The 13,931-nt window shown below is 53.7% G+C and overlaps 2 protein-coding genes across 9 annotated transcripts in view; one reads left to right on the top strand and one right to left on the bottom strand.

Moving 5' to 3' along the window:
- The window catches only part of CDH23 (cadherin related 23), a 404,613-nt gene extending 402,320 nt beyond the window's left edge, over window positions 1-2,293 (top strand). For all 8 annotated transcript variants that reach the window (XM_087863049.1, XM_087863048.1, XM_087863050.1 and 5 more), the window contains one exon: window positions 5-2,293. In XM_087863049.1, coding sequence (XP_087719175.1) covers window positions 5-331 — 327 coding nt within the window. In that variant the 3' untranslated portion in view covers window positions 332-2,293. The remainder of the gene's footprint in view (window positions 1-4) is intronic.
- Window positions 1,306-13,931, bottom strand: part of PSAP (prosaposin) — a 32,587-nt gene continuing 19,961 nt past the window's right edge. The window contains exons 4-14 of the mRNA XM_045783606.2: window positions 13,720-13,845; window positions 12,487-12,687; window positions 11,785-11,928; window positions 10,411-10,467; window positions 6,542-6,673; window positions 4,968-5,063; window positions 4,501-4,687; window positions 4,257-4,414; window positions 3,867-3,947; window positions 3,519-3,626; window positions 1,306-2,456 (exon numbers count right to left, since the gene is read on the bottom strand). Of these exons, the coding sequence (XP_045639562.1) occupies window positions 2,421-2,456; window positions 3,519-3,626; window positions 3,867-3,947; window positions 4,257-4,414; window positions 4,501-4,687; window positions 4,968-5,063; window positions 6,542-6,673; window positions 10,411-10,467; window positions 11,785-11,928; window positions 12,487-12,687; window positions 13,720-13,845 (1,326 nt within the window). The 3' untranslated portion in view covers window positions 1,306-2,420. The remainder of the gene's footprint in view (window positions 2,457-3,518; window positions 3,627-3,866; window positions 3,948-4,256; window positions 4,415-4,500; window positions 4,688-4,967; window positions 5,064-6,541; window positions 6,674-10,410; window positions 10,468-11,784; window positions 11,929-12,486; window positions 12,688-13,719; window positions 13,846-13,931) is intronic.

Below are 13,931 nucleotides of genomic sequence, written 5' to 3'. Positions count from 1 at the left end.
GCAGCTGATCCAGACGGAGCTGGAGGACGAGCCGGGGGAGCGTAGCCCTGGCCAGGGCAGCCTGCGCTTCCGCCACAAGCCACCAGCAGAGCTCAAGGGGCCCGACGGGATCCACATGGTACACGGCAGCACGGGCACGCTGCTGGCCACCGACCTTAACAGCCTGCCCGAGGATGACCAGAAGGGCCTAGGTCGCTCACTGGAGACCCTGACCACCGCGGAAGCCAGTGCCTTCGAGCGCAACGCCCGCACGGAGTCGGCCAAATCCACACCCCTGCACAAGCTCCGTGACGTGATCCTTGAGAGCCCCCTGGAGATCACAGAGCTATGACCGGACGGGGGGGCCTCGCTGCTGTCCCCCATCCCTCCCAGGGCAGGGCAGAGCAGGACTACAGTGGGGGCCCCTCCCCAGGCCAACTCTACGGCCTCGGGCCGGCCTGGGGGAGCCCGCCCCAGCCGCTCAGATTCCACTTCTGCCAGACGCCCATTCAGCACCTGACCTCTACCTTCATAAAATTTGTTATTTTTTTAAGAAAACCAAACAAACAAAAAAAAGCATCTAAGGACAAGGTAAGGAGGGTCACTGGGGGCCCAGGAGTCTGAGGATGAACTCAGAAGCCCAGGCTGAGCTCTAAGAGGCCAAGCAGGCCCTTCCCACATCCCTGTCCATCTATCTCCCATTCCCCCGCGCCCAGCACCAGGGGAGGGAGGCCCAGAGCTGGCATACCCCACCTGGCCTTGACTCCCTGACTTCAGTTCAAGTCCCAATGCATTTCTAGCACATCCCCTCCCCGGCTAGACACCCAGCTGGGAGCAGTGAGTGAGCCCTGACTCCCCAGATGGACATGGTCAATGTCAGCGAACTGCGTTCTCTACATTCCACTGGCTTCCCAAACGTGTCCAGCTCATAAAGAGAAAGGACTGGTGTTCCCTTGGGTTCTGAATGTAGAGTGTTTGTGTGTATTCCTTTTTTAAATTAAGTTATTCCCTCAACATTTTCCCCTTGATTTTGTTTAACTGGGACTCACTGAACGTTTCTGGAATGGTCTGCATTTTAAATAAGAAAAGCAACTCAGCGTCACTGAACAGCAATTCAATTCACCGTGGCTCCTGTAAACTACCCTTGGGGTTGGCCTAGGGCAAGGGGGTGGGCTGGCCAGAGAGGAGCCAGGCGGGATTCTCTCTGCCACTCTGCTTGCTTTCTGTGGCCAAGAGGGGCCAGAGGACCACCGGACACTCACGGCCCCGGAGCTACTCCGAAACCAAACGCTGGCTGAGGTGTTAACAGAAGCACTCAGGCTCACGTCTAGTTAACAGACTTTATTGTTAAATCACAGAAACTTTAGTGCAAAACAAACCAAAAAAAGTCATTAAGTCCATTTAATAGCAACTGCACGTCTCGCTGTCTCCTGGCAACTAGAAGTGGGACAGAAGAGGAGGCAGGCTAAACGGGAGAGGCAGGGCAGCAGCCAAGGCCCCTGGACAGCACCCCCAGCACCCCCTCTGACAGCCAGAGGCTTAGGAGCTTCTCATCCACGTTTATCCGAAGGTCAAAAAGAACATCTAGGAAATGGGGGTTGGAGGTGAGGAGGCCGGGAGGCCCGGAGCCAAGGGGGTCCCCGGGCAGCACTAGAGACGCACAAAGCAAGGCTTCAGCAGCCAGGCGGACACAGAGCAAGCAAGAGGCGGCCACCGCTGTCCACACACACAAGCCAGGCCCACGGGACCTCCCCATGGAGCTAGCAGATGACATTCAGGCAGGCTCTCCCCCTCCCACCCAAACCCACAGAACCCCGACCAAGGCATCACCAGGAAAGACACCCCAAAGCTGAATCGGAGGGTGACCCAGGGATAGCAAACCCGAGACGCACCCAGGTCTCCCGAGCAGCTGCTCCCTCAATCTCCCCTCCAGTGAGAACTACGTGGTTTTAAAAAGCCTCATTATCCTGAGCCTCTAATCTTTCATACAGAACTGCCTTTGTTTTCCTTCTCGGGACAGCGAGCTGCCCAGGAGAGGGGAGGCCCCTGCTTAGGGGCAGGCGGAGGGCTCAGAACAAGGCCCCGGCCAAGAGGACGGAGAGCCTTTGGTCAAGCAGCTCCGGCGCACGCCAGCCCCCAGAGCCCCCCGCCGCCACCTCCAGGGAGCCACCGCAGAAGCACAGGCTGAACGCCCTCCAGCGCACAGTCCGTGCCCACCTGTCCAGGCAAAAGAAAGGGACAGTGAAGCCGTGGTGGCGGCTGCGGGCCAGGCACTTCCGCACTGACAGCAAGGCTACGGGGGAGGAGAGAGGGAGGGAGGGAAAGGGGACCTATTTTTATAACAGAGTCAACAGATCAGTGTGTTCACTGCCCCAGACACACAAATAGAAAAGATGCTGCAGTTTCTCCAAGATGAAACGTCCCTTCTAGTTCCACACGTCCTAGTTCCACACGTGACGTTTGCAATGTTCCACAGCCTGACAGGAGAGAGGAAGCTGGATTTAGTCTTCACGTGACAAACTCTACTCCTGGCACGCAAAAATGGGACCCGTTCTCCTGTCCTAGTCAGCTGACAGCAGCCCCCTTCAAACTGGGGAGCAGGTGACCCCCCCGAGTGTCGGGGACGCCTAAGGCACGAGGCCAGAACAGCAGCTGCAAAGCACCTGAGCGCCGTGCGCCCCTGCAGGTGGGTCCGGGGCCCCTCCCCCTGCTCGCATGCGGGGTCCCAGCGCTCCGCAGGTGGCACGGAGGCGCCCGAGGCGAACTCCTCAGCCAAGAGAGCGCACACCAGCTCAGGCCTTGAGAACAAGGGCCCCACAGGCCCCGGCACCCAGGATGGCAGCAGGAACCTACTCGTCCACTGACTGCTGTGCGCTGGGGCCAGAGGAGCAAGGAGCTGGACACGGCCGGGTGGGCATCACCACCCCTTCCCTGCAGGGGCCCAACCTGATTCACCCGGACCGGCAGTCATGCCCCACTGGTCAGGAGGAACCCGCTCGAGGAAGACAAGGTTGCGCCAAAGAACATTACCTAACCGACTAGTCCACACGTCCCCACCCAAGCAAGCAGTGTGGGGCACCGCTGGTGGCAGCCCAGTCAGGACAGTGCCGCAGGCCCTGGGCAGGCACCAAGTCTCAGCGTCACTCAAGAACAGCGGCTCGGCCTTGGGTGAAGACTCAGGCCAGTCTCCAGCCCAGACTGACCCGAGAGAGAGGAGGACCTGTTCAATCTCTAGGGTGGCCTTGTGCAAATCTGATCCTGACCCTGTCACATGGAAACTAAAGGCAAAAACAAGAAAGCAGAAGCAAAAAACACTAAAGAACACCCCCACCCTTCACTTCTCAAAGGCAAGAATGTTGTTAGTCCTCCTGCCTTTGCTGGGCGGCCACCAATAGGCCTAGCTGCTTCTCTGGGCCTCCGTGTCTCCTCTGACACGAAGACTGGGCACAGCACCGACCGCGGGGCCCCTCACCCAGGACTGTCACAGCAGCCGCCCGACTGGCGAGGCAGGCCTGTGGAAGAGCTGCCGAGCTACTCACGTTGCACTGGGTTGCTGCCTCCATGTTCTGGCACCAGTAGCTAGGGCCCCACACACACTTCTCGGTTCCCAAAAGAGGCTTACGGGCTGCGGGGCAGGCTCCAATTTTCTATGTGGTGAAAAGGGGGAAGAATCAGATCAGCCCTACTGATCCTTTTCAAAACCAGAGATTATCAGTTTCTAGAAGCAGCCAGAACTCGAGCTCGGACATATATTTCCAAAACATCAGTGCTGTGGGAAGCCCTGTCCTCCCACAGTCCATCCCCAGGGACTCTGCTAGAACCTGAGAGGTAAACCCCCCCCCACCCCATGCAGAACCAGCCAGGCCACACGCCTCCCGGGAGCTCACCAGGCACACGAAGGATGGGTCCATCACCTCCACCAGGACTTCTATCAGCACGGGCTCATACTCAGTCACAAACTGGTCACACTGTTAAGTACACAGGGATACGGGTCCAGGTCAAGGCATGCCCAGCAGATGGGGCATAAAAGGAGGGGCACTACGCATGCTCTGCCAGCCCGGCACCCCTTCCCAGATGCCCCACCCACCCACACTCCGCCTCCCCCCTCACCTGCTCCTGTTACTCCCCCTCCTCGGCTCTCCTTGAGCCAACAGACCCCTCTAAGAAATGGCTAGTCTTCCCTGAAAAACCTCCATGGGCGGCACAATGAGCTAGCCCAGGCTTTGTGCTCCGCAGGCAGATTCTGACCTTCTGGCCCAAAGCAGCCCAGGGCGTACCTGCTTCTGGTAGGGGTCAGGCAGGAAGCTGCAGCCTTTCTCGAGAGCAGCCAGGATCTCCTGCTTCGTGCTGTTTTTCTCCAGGTTGTGGTCCAAATAGCTCACCAGCTTCTTGCATACCTCACAGAAGCCCCCGTCCTTCGGCTGAATGACACGGACTACACACAGGAGCACAGGCTCAGCGCCGGCAAGGCCCCCCACCCCGAGCCCCAGAGGCCGGCCGGCCACGCCCTCACCCGCTCACCGGGCAGCACAGGCAGCCCCCGGGTGGGGCACAGGTGGAGCATGCCGCACACCAGCTCAGGGCTCGCCTCCTGCAGGAGGATCGACAGGATGGAGGCGCCGTAAGTGTCCACCACCTCCTGGCACTCTTCGGACAAGGACGTAGGCAACTTCGAGCACACTTTATCCAAAGCGTGAAGTATTTCTTCCTGAACCACAACACAAGACGATCCTTATTAGAAGAGAATAGGCTGGACAGGGCTGGGGAAGATTCTCAAAATACGAACATGACTAGGAAACCAGCCCACAACAAGGTGCTATTTCCTCCCCAGAAAGCAGCCCGACCCCCGCCCAGAGGCACCCGCCGGTGGCCAGCGGCTGTGAGGATTCCCAGGGCTGGTGTCCAATGCCGGCAAGGGCCAAGCCCCCCTCTTCTGCTGGTTCTGCCACTAGGGAACGGAAACACTAGCATTCTAGAGATGCTCATACCTCGGTCCTGTTGTTGTCAATGAGCTTGACCACCTCCTTCACCACGTACTCGCAGACCTCGCAGTAAACCCCAGCCTTCGCCTGGACCATGTCCTTCTGTGGGAAGGGCAGGAGGGCACTTTAATGCTGAGACCCTCACCTCACCCGAGTCCTGCTGCTCTAAAGGGGAAGGGACACCCTATGGCCAGGGACAGGAGAACAAAGGGACACAGGGTGGCTTCCTCCCAGTGTGCAAGTTCCTGTCCCTGCTGGTTTTGCATGGCGGAAGACCCATCCCTTTGCCCAGTGCTCTACCACCACTACCTCCTGCCGCACACCCCCAACCCCACAGACAGACCAGGAATCCACACTTCAGAAGACAGAGCAGTGAAACCATCCCCCGACCCCAAAGAGCAGTCCGCACAACGTATCTTATCTGTCACCATCATTTCAGCGTTCCGGAGTCATTTTGGGAAGGTGGGTGGAGGCGCAGGGCAGAGTGAGGACTCACTACCTGTCCACTGTTTACAAGACAGAGCTTTAAACACATTTCAGGCCTGCTCTTGAATTTCAAGTCTCACTAGTACCTGAGGTTGCTTTCCTAGAGCCAGCCTTTAATAAAGTAGTACTGCTAAACAGAACTTTCTGTGACAGTAGAAACATTCTCCATCTCTGCAGTCCAGCAGAGCAGCATGGGCCACACGTGTCCTCGGACCACTTGAAATGTGCCAGGGTAACCGAGAAACTGAATTTTTTTTAAGTTTGGTGTAATTTTATTTAAACGTAAGTAGTCCCGTGCGGCTAGAATATAAGCTGTAACTCTCCTCCATCTTCTCTGGCTATTAATTCGGTTGGCAAAACGAGGCACTTCTGCCTCCCCAACTCCATCTGACTTCTTAACTGTGTGGTCCAGACGCTGCACACGCTGAGGGAGGGCAGCAGACGGAGACGAGACGGCTAAAGGTCAAGTGACAGGAAGTTCTGGAAGAAGCACGTGCGTGTGCCACATGGTAAGATGTCACAGGGCCTGGGCCCTTTGAAGCACTAAACCGGGAGCCACATGAACACCGGGACAAGTCTGTTGACCACTCCAGCTGAACAGTTTCAGGACTCGATCTCTAACCCTGGCAGACCCGTAGCAAGTGCTGAACGGAAACGGACACGGGAACACGGTGCGTCTTTACCAAGTGCAGGGCGCTAGGGAACCACACACACCCCCATGCACGCAAGGCAGCACACCGAGAGGCTTCTGCGTGAGCCCCGGGTGTTCTGGGAACATGAGGTTTGCGCTGCAGTGACCGTGGGCAGGGCGGGGGGGCAGAACCGTGTCCGAGGAGGTGGGAGACATGCTACAATGGAGGCTGACCCCGTGGAGCACTCGGGTTCGTAACCGAGGGAATAAACGTACTCAGGGCTGGGAGCGGGACGCTGCACTCGTACAGGGACACCACAAACTAACGGATGTTCTCAAACTCAAACACCTTTAGGAGTCAGGCAGGGAACCAAAAAAGCGTGTGCCTTACAGAATGTGGTACACATGGAGTGGCCCAGGCATGACACAGCCCTGGCCAATGCAACACGATGACACCAGGTACCTTCATGGGCTCTACCAGGTCCAAGGCAGGGATGACGTTCTCGGAGACCACTTTGGCAGGGATCAGCGTCTGCAAGGGCATCTCCTTCACTTGCTCACAGAACCCAACCAGGCCACAGATCTCCTTGGGTTGCTGAGAAGGCACAGAAAAAGCAGTCAGATGCAGGCCCGCACCCACCCTCCCCCAGTCCCACTCTCTACACACAAAGGTCGGGGTGCTGGGGAAGCACCCTGGTCACAGTGTCAAGTCTGACTGCCCAAACAGGCAAAGATTCCATGTTAAAACTAAAGGGACTCCTGAAAATGCGGATGAACCAGTTTCACACGGGGAGGAGGCCACACAAAACTCTGAAGGGAGAGCAGACAGAACGGCTGTCCCTGCTCCAGCCAGGGAGCACCCCAGGGAGCACCCCCGGGAAGTGAGGCTTTTGGCACCTGTTTCCCTTTCACAGGCAATCACATCCTCTCTGAGGACCCCTGCTCTGTTCTAGGACCTGTTTCGTGGCTGAGCTGGTTCACTCTCAGTAGGAAATAAGCTGCATGTTCTTTCTAGAGGAGGAACCACCATGCCCACAAACTAACAGAAAGCCAAAGGTCTTAGATCCTTCAGTGGCAGGACTGTTTAAGAAAAAAATGGCAGACTTAAAAAAAAAAAAACACATTCTGATTTTTACAATTGCGCAAACACAGTACACACAAAAACCCAATGCCCCCAACTGATGAATTCTTTCAGGTCACCGAAGCTCCAGACTGATCCCCTTTCCCGTCCAGACACCAAACCACAGGGAACTGGGTAAGATGGACATCTTAACCATTTCACCATGACGATGGCCAAGAGTGAGAAGAGCAGACATGCTCTGTATACTCTGGGAACCAAATGCAAGCAGCGCCTAGCTCTGGGCCTGACGGCCATTGCCTCCCACCACCAAACCACAGCAGCAGGACAGGACTGCTCACATGAGACCTGTTAATGCAAGAGAGCTAGACCATGGCTATTGTTCACCTTAATATCAAGAAGTCTCTAGAATTAAGACGGAGGAAGTCTGAAAGTATCCTAAACAGCCTGTCTTTGGCACACTTTAAGAATGGGGAGAAGACCAGAATGGGGCCAAAGACACAGCAAACTTTTTAGAAAAAAGACCAAGACTCAGGAGGAGTGTGGCTGCTTTGTCTCAGATGAGCTTTGTTCTGCTTCCTCCTTGGGGCAGCCCAGGTGAAAATTCAGGTTATTTCAGCCAAAGTCCTCTCCCATTAGACTTCACAATACATTTGAAAAATCGTTACTCCCACAGAGAGATGCCAGCGCTCAGAAGGGGGTGCTGGCTCAGTAAGTACGGGCTGGGGGGTTGGTCCCAGTATCATGCCACCATTGGCCTGGCTCTTGAGCCATCTGATGTGGCTCCAGGAGCTGCAGGACCCCATTACCCAGAGGGGCAGAAGCCACAAATCAAGAGATTGTTTCCAACTCTCTGGATCCAACAGACGGAACAGTCTGCTCTCTATTTGCAAATGATTTGCTCATGCAGCAGAAGCATTTCTGGGGTCAAGAAAAACAGGACTAAAGACATGCAATGCTCCCCCGAGTCATGACAGAAACAAAGTGTCCCACCAGAAGTCAGGCCTACAGTTAAGGAGGCCGAGGCATCTCGGGGGTCACCCGTGGTTCCCCATCATCACACTGCTGGCATGCACATGGCCAGCTGAGTGCTGGTTTTTAACTGGAGTCCAAGGCCCTGCTGGCTTCCTTTTCTGGCCCCTTGAAGGGGAGAGGAGACCCCCAGGACCTCAAGTGCTAAGTCACAGGGGAGAGATGCAGAAGCTCCCCCACCAGCCTATTAAACACAGATCATGCTGTTAAAAAAAAAAAAAAAAAAGCAAAACAACTACAACAAGCAGCAGACCGCTACTACAAGCAGATGCCCCACCACATACCTGATCCTGCTGTTGAACAAAAACAGGAAATCGGAGATGAAAACAAGAGAAAGGAAAGGACACAACAGTTAAGAAAAAATTAAAACAACAACGATCAGTTAACGAAGGTGTAAGTGCATCACGAGACGTTCAGGGGAAACCTTGCAGTCACAAATCAGCAACCTACCTTGTTCCTACCACTTCAGGGGGCCCTGAAAGTTCTTCTGGCCCCCAAGGGACAGATCACACTGTCCAGCTGGTGTGTGCACAGGCCCCATGCCCGACACACCAAATCATACTCAGAACACTGGCCAGCAGACCCCAGAAAATGCCAGGTGATGAGGAGCTGTCCGTCCTCAGAAGCCTAAGGCCCACATGCCTGCGAGATGGTAAGCAGCAAACTGGAACAGGACACGGGGCTGCCCGAATCAGGGCTGTGTGCCAGAATATAAAATACACCCAAAAGGGTCAGGGATCCTGAACCACACCCACTGCTCCCCAGGCTGCAGGGCAACTACCCCAGGTAGCCAGGTGCCAGTCTGGAAGGCCGAAGGAAGGTCGGTTCTAGTTATCTGTACTAAGGGAGAAACAGGGGTCCGCACATCTATCTAACTGTACGGGGGCTCATCACGCTTTTGATCCCAAGACAAATTCCAAAGCAACCTAAACACCCAGAGCGATGGGTTAACAGAAAGTATGTTCCACCCAAACAGCAGATTATGCAGCCGCTTAGAAATCATTTACAAGGATGTTTAATGGCCAATACGTTCATGAGCAAAACAGTGCAAACTACAGAGTCTGAAATAACACATAACCATACTACCTCACTGTTTTTTTTTTAATTGCAAATGATCTTTGATTTGGGAAGTATTTTCCATATTTGCAAAAAACATCTGTGTAGTGTATCTTTTACAGTGAGAAAACTGTTAGTTAGCTATGAGAAAGCACTTAACCAAATCAAAATCAAAGGCTTATTTATTTCCTACTCTAGCTGTGTGTCTCTGTAAGCTGCCTCTGAGGTACTTCTAGAACAAGGCACGGTCTAAGAATCCCAAATAAGCCCTCTCATGTCTGGACAGAGCCCCTGAGCAGTCACAGCAAGGCCACAGGGTACGGCTTCCACCATGCCCGTCGGCTCTCAGGTCTGCAACGCTGCCGTCGCAGCACAAACTGGGACAGGCATCACTGCGCACCAATAAAACTACAGGAACAGGCAGTGGGCCACAGCCTGCTGACCCCTGGTGAGGGAACCAACAACACAGTCAGAAAGCCAGCAGGATGGAGACACAAAAAGCGCAACCCACCCCCCCTCAAGCCCCGCAGCTTAGATCTCAGGAAGCCAGGGCACGTTCCCAACGTACGAATTCCTTGAGCCCACCCTGCTCTGAACCACAGTTTACTGCGCGGAGCTGGCCAGCCCACCGCACGATCAGGGTCTTCTACCTCTAACGACGGAGGGACGCCCGTACCAGCTAGATGCGTCAGAAGCAAGTGCAGGAGTCGTGGGCTCAAGCAGCAACTACGGCTAAGGACGCTGCGGTGCAGGACCAACTGTGGCAGGCGGGGCTCCCTGCACCCCTACACTCACGCTGCAACGCAGCCATTCTCAGGCCTGGACTAGCTCCAGAGCAGACTACTCCCACGAGTCCCAGGATAAGAGCCAGATACTAGAAATCTGATGGCCAGCTCGATTTGCACAAGCCAACTAACCGCCAGGAAGCCACAGGGCCGTCCCGGGGGTGGAGCTGCCTCAGCCTGTCCCCTGGCTGGGGAAGGTAAGGTGGGGGGGGGGGGGTACTGAGTTGCGGGTAGAGAGTCTGCTGGTCGAACGAGGTTCGTTTTGACCCAATTCATTATCTGAAGGGAGAAAAGGAAGACTAAACCATGTAATGTTCAAAATCCTGGGAATCATACAGTTCAAGGCAAAGAATGCTAACAGGGAACTTCCCTGCCACCTACCATATGCATCATCATCTGGACGGCAACGTCAGAATACTGGTTGATGTAGTTCTTGCACTGGGGAGAGAGACAACGGTTGTGAGTGACACTCGTTGCTGCAAACACACACCAAAAACCCAGCCTTTCCAGCAACGGCAACAGGTGACTATAGAGCTTCGAAGAGTGCAGTCTTACAAACATCTCGAGATAAAGATGGCTATTTGTTTATCCTATACCTCATAGGAAAAGGTGTGCAAAGGGTGTTTTGAAAATGTGTCCCAAAGGACCTTAGAGGAGAGGTCCTCCAATCTCCTTTTACAGCCCACACTTGCCCCAAGGTCACAGAGTAACCACTCAGGAGCAGTTCTGAATGTGGATATGAGACATGCCGCTATGAACCCAAAGTGACTTTTCAAACCCGCTCATGCATTCCTGGACAAGCTTATAAAGCTAAAATCCACGAGGAATCAAGTCATGATGATTTTCAGCATATCTATTTTCATCCACAGCGAGATAATTCCTGTAGACCCTCACAGAGTAGTTCTGGCCACACTGGGGTGCCTCCACAGTGAGAAAGCCAAGGGTAGTAACGGCCCTCAGACAGGGCTGAACTGGGGAGGCCAAGTTAACACAGCAAGATACAAAAATACTTCGAGGAGGCCAAAAGACTCCCAGAGGAAGCCAACAGAAGAACCCAGAGCTCCCAGAACCAGCCATTCCTACCCAAGATGGCTGCTCTGATCCCAGACCCATGGAGTCATTACAACCAGCTTCCCTACATCCAGTCTGGCCAAGGTTTTTCCGCTGCCAGGTACAAAACTAGTACTTTGGTTTTACAGGTTAATTTCAAACACATGTAGTTAATGTGAATAGGGTCCAAGAAGTGAGACCCTCTAAGAGACTAACAAAATGGGCTTCTTAGCCTGCAGGACTAACATCACCAAGGTAAGGAAGACGTGAATCATCCTGCAAGTCCTTGCACAGCTTCCATGGAAAACCCCACAGGCTGTGGGGAGAGCACACTCAGGATTATGAATATACAACAGCCAGGATTTTAAAAACAAGGTTATAAAGGATTCTAGTGTTCTTACACATACAGTGACTGGGAGGAAAACAAATCCTCACAAAAGCGGTCCCCTTCCACTCTTATCCCAAGTGTTTGCTTACACATACAAATTCAACTAACCAACAAAGTATTTAAGTACCCACCAACTATTCCAGATGCTTTCTGTGGAAAAAGAAAACAGTTGTTTGAACCATCTCTTCCTCAAAGCCCTGGGGTTGTAACTTAAAACAGTACCTCGGGAACTGAAGTTTTCTTGGGTCCCCCGCTCCTAGGTCCCCCAAGCTCCCTGACCCAGTGTACCTTCCCATGCATGGAGAGATAAGGCTTACCATGTCAGCCAGGCCAGGCCCCAGGAGGTCACACTGTGCCTTGGCATGGTCCACCAAGGCCTCGACAAAGGTGGAGTTGGTCTTTACAGCATTCTGGATGTCCGTCACCATCTGGATGCAGTCCTGGCAGACGTCCCCACCAGCCTACAGAGAAGGGGGGCGGGGGGGGGGTGTCAGGCTGTAAACATAGCATACTCCTATGATAGATAAGAGGATCCAAACTCCCAAGAAAATGTCCTTGTATGTTCATGACCAAAGCACTAGGCAGTGACTTACTGAACAGTTCTGTTTTAAAAGTTTGGTTTTTGTTTTGTTCTGTTTAAATAATGGCTATACCCAATGTGGCACCTGAACTCACAACCCTGAGATCAAGAGTTACACACCCCACCGAGTGAGCCAACCAAGTGCCCCAGTTCTGTGTCTTTATAGGCTCTACAATTATCAATAGGCTTAAAATCAATAAGGCATTGATTTCAATAAAACTGGAATGGAGAGAGTCTTTGCATACTTTAAATATCCCAAGTTCTTCAGAACCTCCACGGCATAACCATTTGAAGGATGGTTCGGGTAACTGCAGGGTCAAATGAAAGAATAAGCCCCCAGTGTGAGAACACACACACACACACACACACACACCCTCTCACGTCTCATCTCTAAACCAACCAGGAACGGGGCACTCAGTGGCTGGGCCTGCGGCCTTACCTTCTGCGGGGGCTCGCTGTGGGGGCCGTCCTGAGGGTAGAGGAGGAGGGGGATGTTGGCCATGAAGGGAGCCACCACCTCAGCCACATCCAGTTCCGGGATCTTATTGGACTCGAGCTGTTTCTGGTGATTCAGCTCTGCCAGGTGCTTCTGAAGAGACTCGCAGAGATTGAGAGCAGAGCACACCTCCCCAGGATGGCTCTAGTGGGAAAAGAAGTCTAGCTGGAAATCCTCTCTCCAGAGGAAACAAAACCACCGCCCAGTGCCCCTGAATGAGCCTCTGTTCTCACCTCCTGGCCTCACATACGCATGCCCTGCTCACAAAACTACCCGACCTGCTCCCCCCTCCATCTCCACTCTAGCAAATGGCTCCCTCACCCAGCTCCCAGCAGCTCAAGCCAGAGACTTGGAAGACATTCCTCACTCTTCCCTTTGTCCCTCCCCTCCCTCAGTAGGTCCAGCCCATTTCTCCTCTGAAACAGAACGTGCACCTGTCCCCTTCCGCTGCCCCATCACATCTCACATGGACTGCCCTGCCAGCTTCCCCTCTTCCAACTCCCAACTGGTGGGACCTAGACCAAACCCTTTAAAGAAGGCACCTCTAATGTCACTTCTCCCCCTTGAACCCTCCAAGGACTTCTTACTGCACTTACAATCCTTAAATAGAGCCGAAAAGGCCTTGCATGGTGTGACCCATGCCATCCTCGCTAAAACCTTCATCCAGTCTCAGGACACTTCTACCCTGCTGGCCCTGTGTTTTGAGCACCTCTTCTTTCTTAGGGTCTTTCCAAATTCCACAAACCCAGCTCCTTGTTTGTGGCTGAAAAGCCAACCAGTGCAGTGGCACATGGTTTGTGCACGGTAGATGCTTATTAGAATGCAAGCAGAACACCCCTCTAGCTCAGTCCATTTAGGATAAAAACCACAGAAATGAAATGAAATGCATGCTCAAAGGGAGAGCTAAAGATCTGACATGAGTTAGCAAATGGGCACGTGTAAATGTTGAAGCAGTCTACAACTCCTTCAGTGTTCTGCAAGGTCCCATTTCCTGTGCTCTCCCCCAGCCGTGAAACTTACAAGCAGAGTGGTCTGCTGGGCAAAGCCATCTCAGATGTCAGAACTGTACTAGCGAGCTGCTGAGAAAAGACTTTCCACTTTAATCACTGTTCTGGTCTGGCACCTCCCTGGGCCCCAGAAGTTCCCTAAAAGAAGAGTCTATTCTCCACCACGTACCACTTGTCCTTTAATCATGTCCAGGATGACTGGGAGGTAGGAGTCAACCATTTCCTTGCACGAGGCAGACAAGTTCGGATTAGGCAGCCAGTCACAGGTCTTCTCCAAGTACACAAGGATCTCTTGCTAAGGGGATACAGGCAAGGGCTGGGTCAGGATGGACTTCTGCTCTGCAAACGACTGAGAGCAGAGGACCTCCACACCTCCCAGCA

This window comes from Ursus americanus, chromosome 6, assembly GCF_024610735.1.
Source record: "Ursus americanus isolate L20-20 chromosome 6, mUrsAme1.1.p, whole genome shotgun sequence".
Classification (NCBI taxonomy): domain Eukaryota; kingdom Metazoa; phylum Chordata; class Mammalia; order Carnivora; family Ursidae; genus Ursus; species Ursus americanus.
The sequence above is the reverse complement of the archived record's forward strand: the minus strand, read 5'-3'. Positions and strand labels throughout refer to the sequence as shown.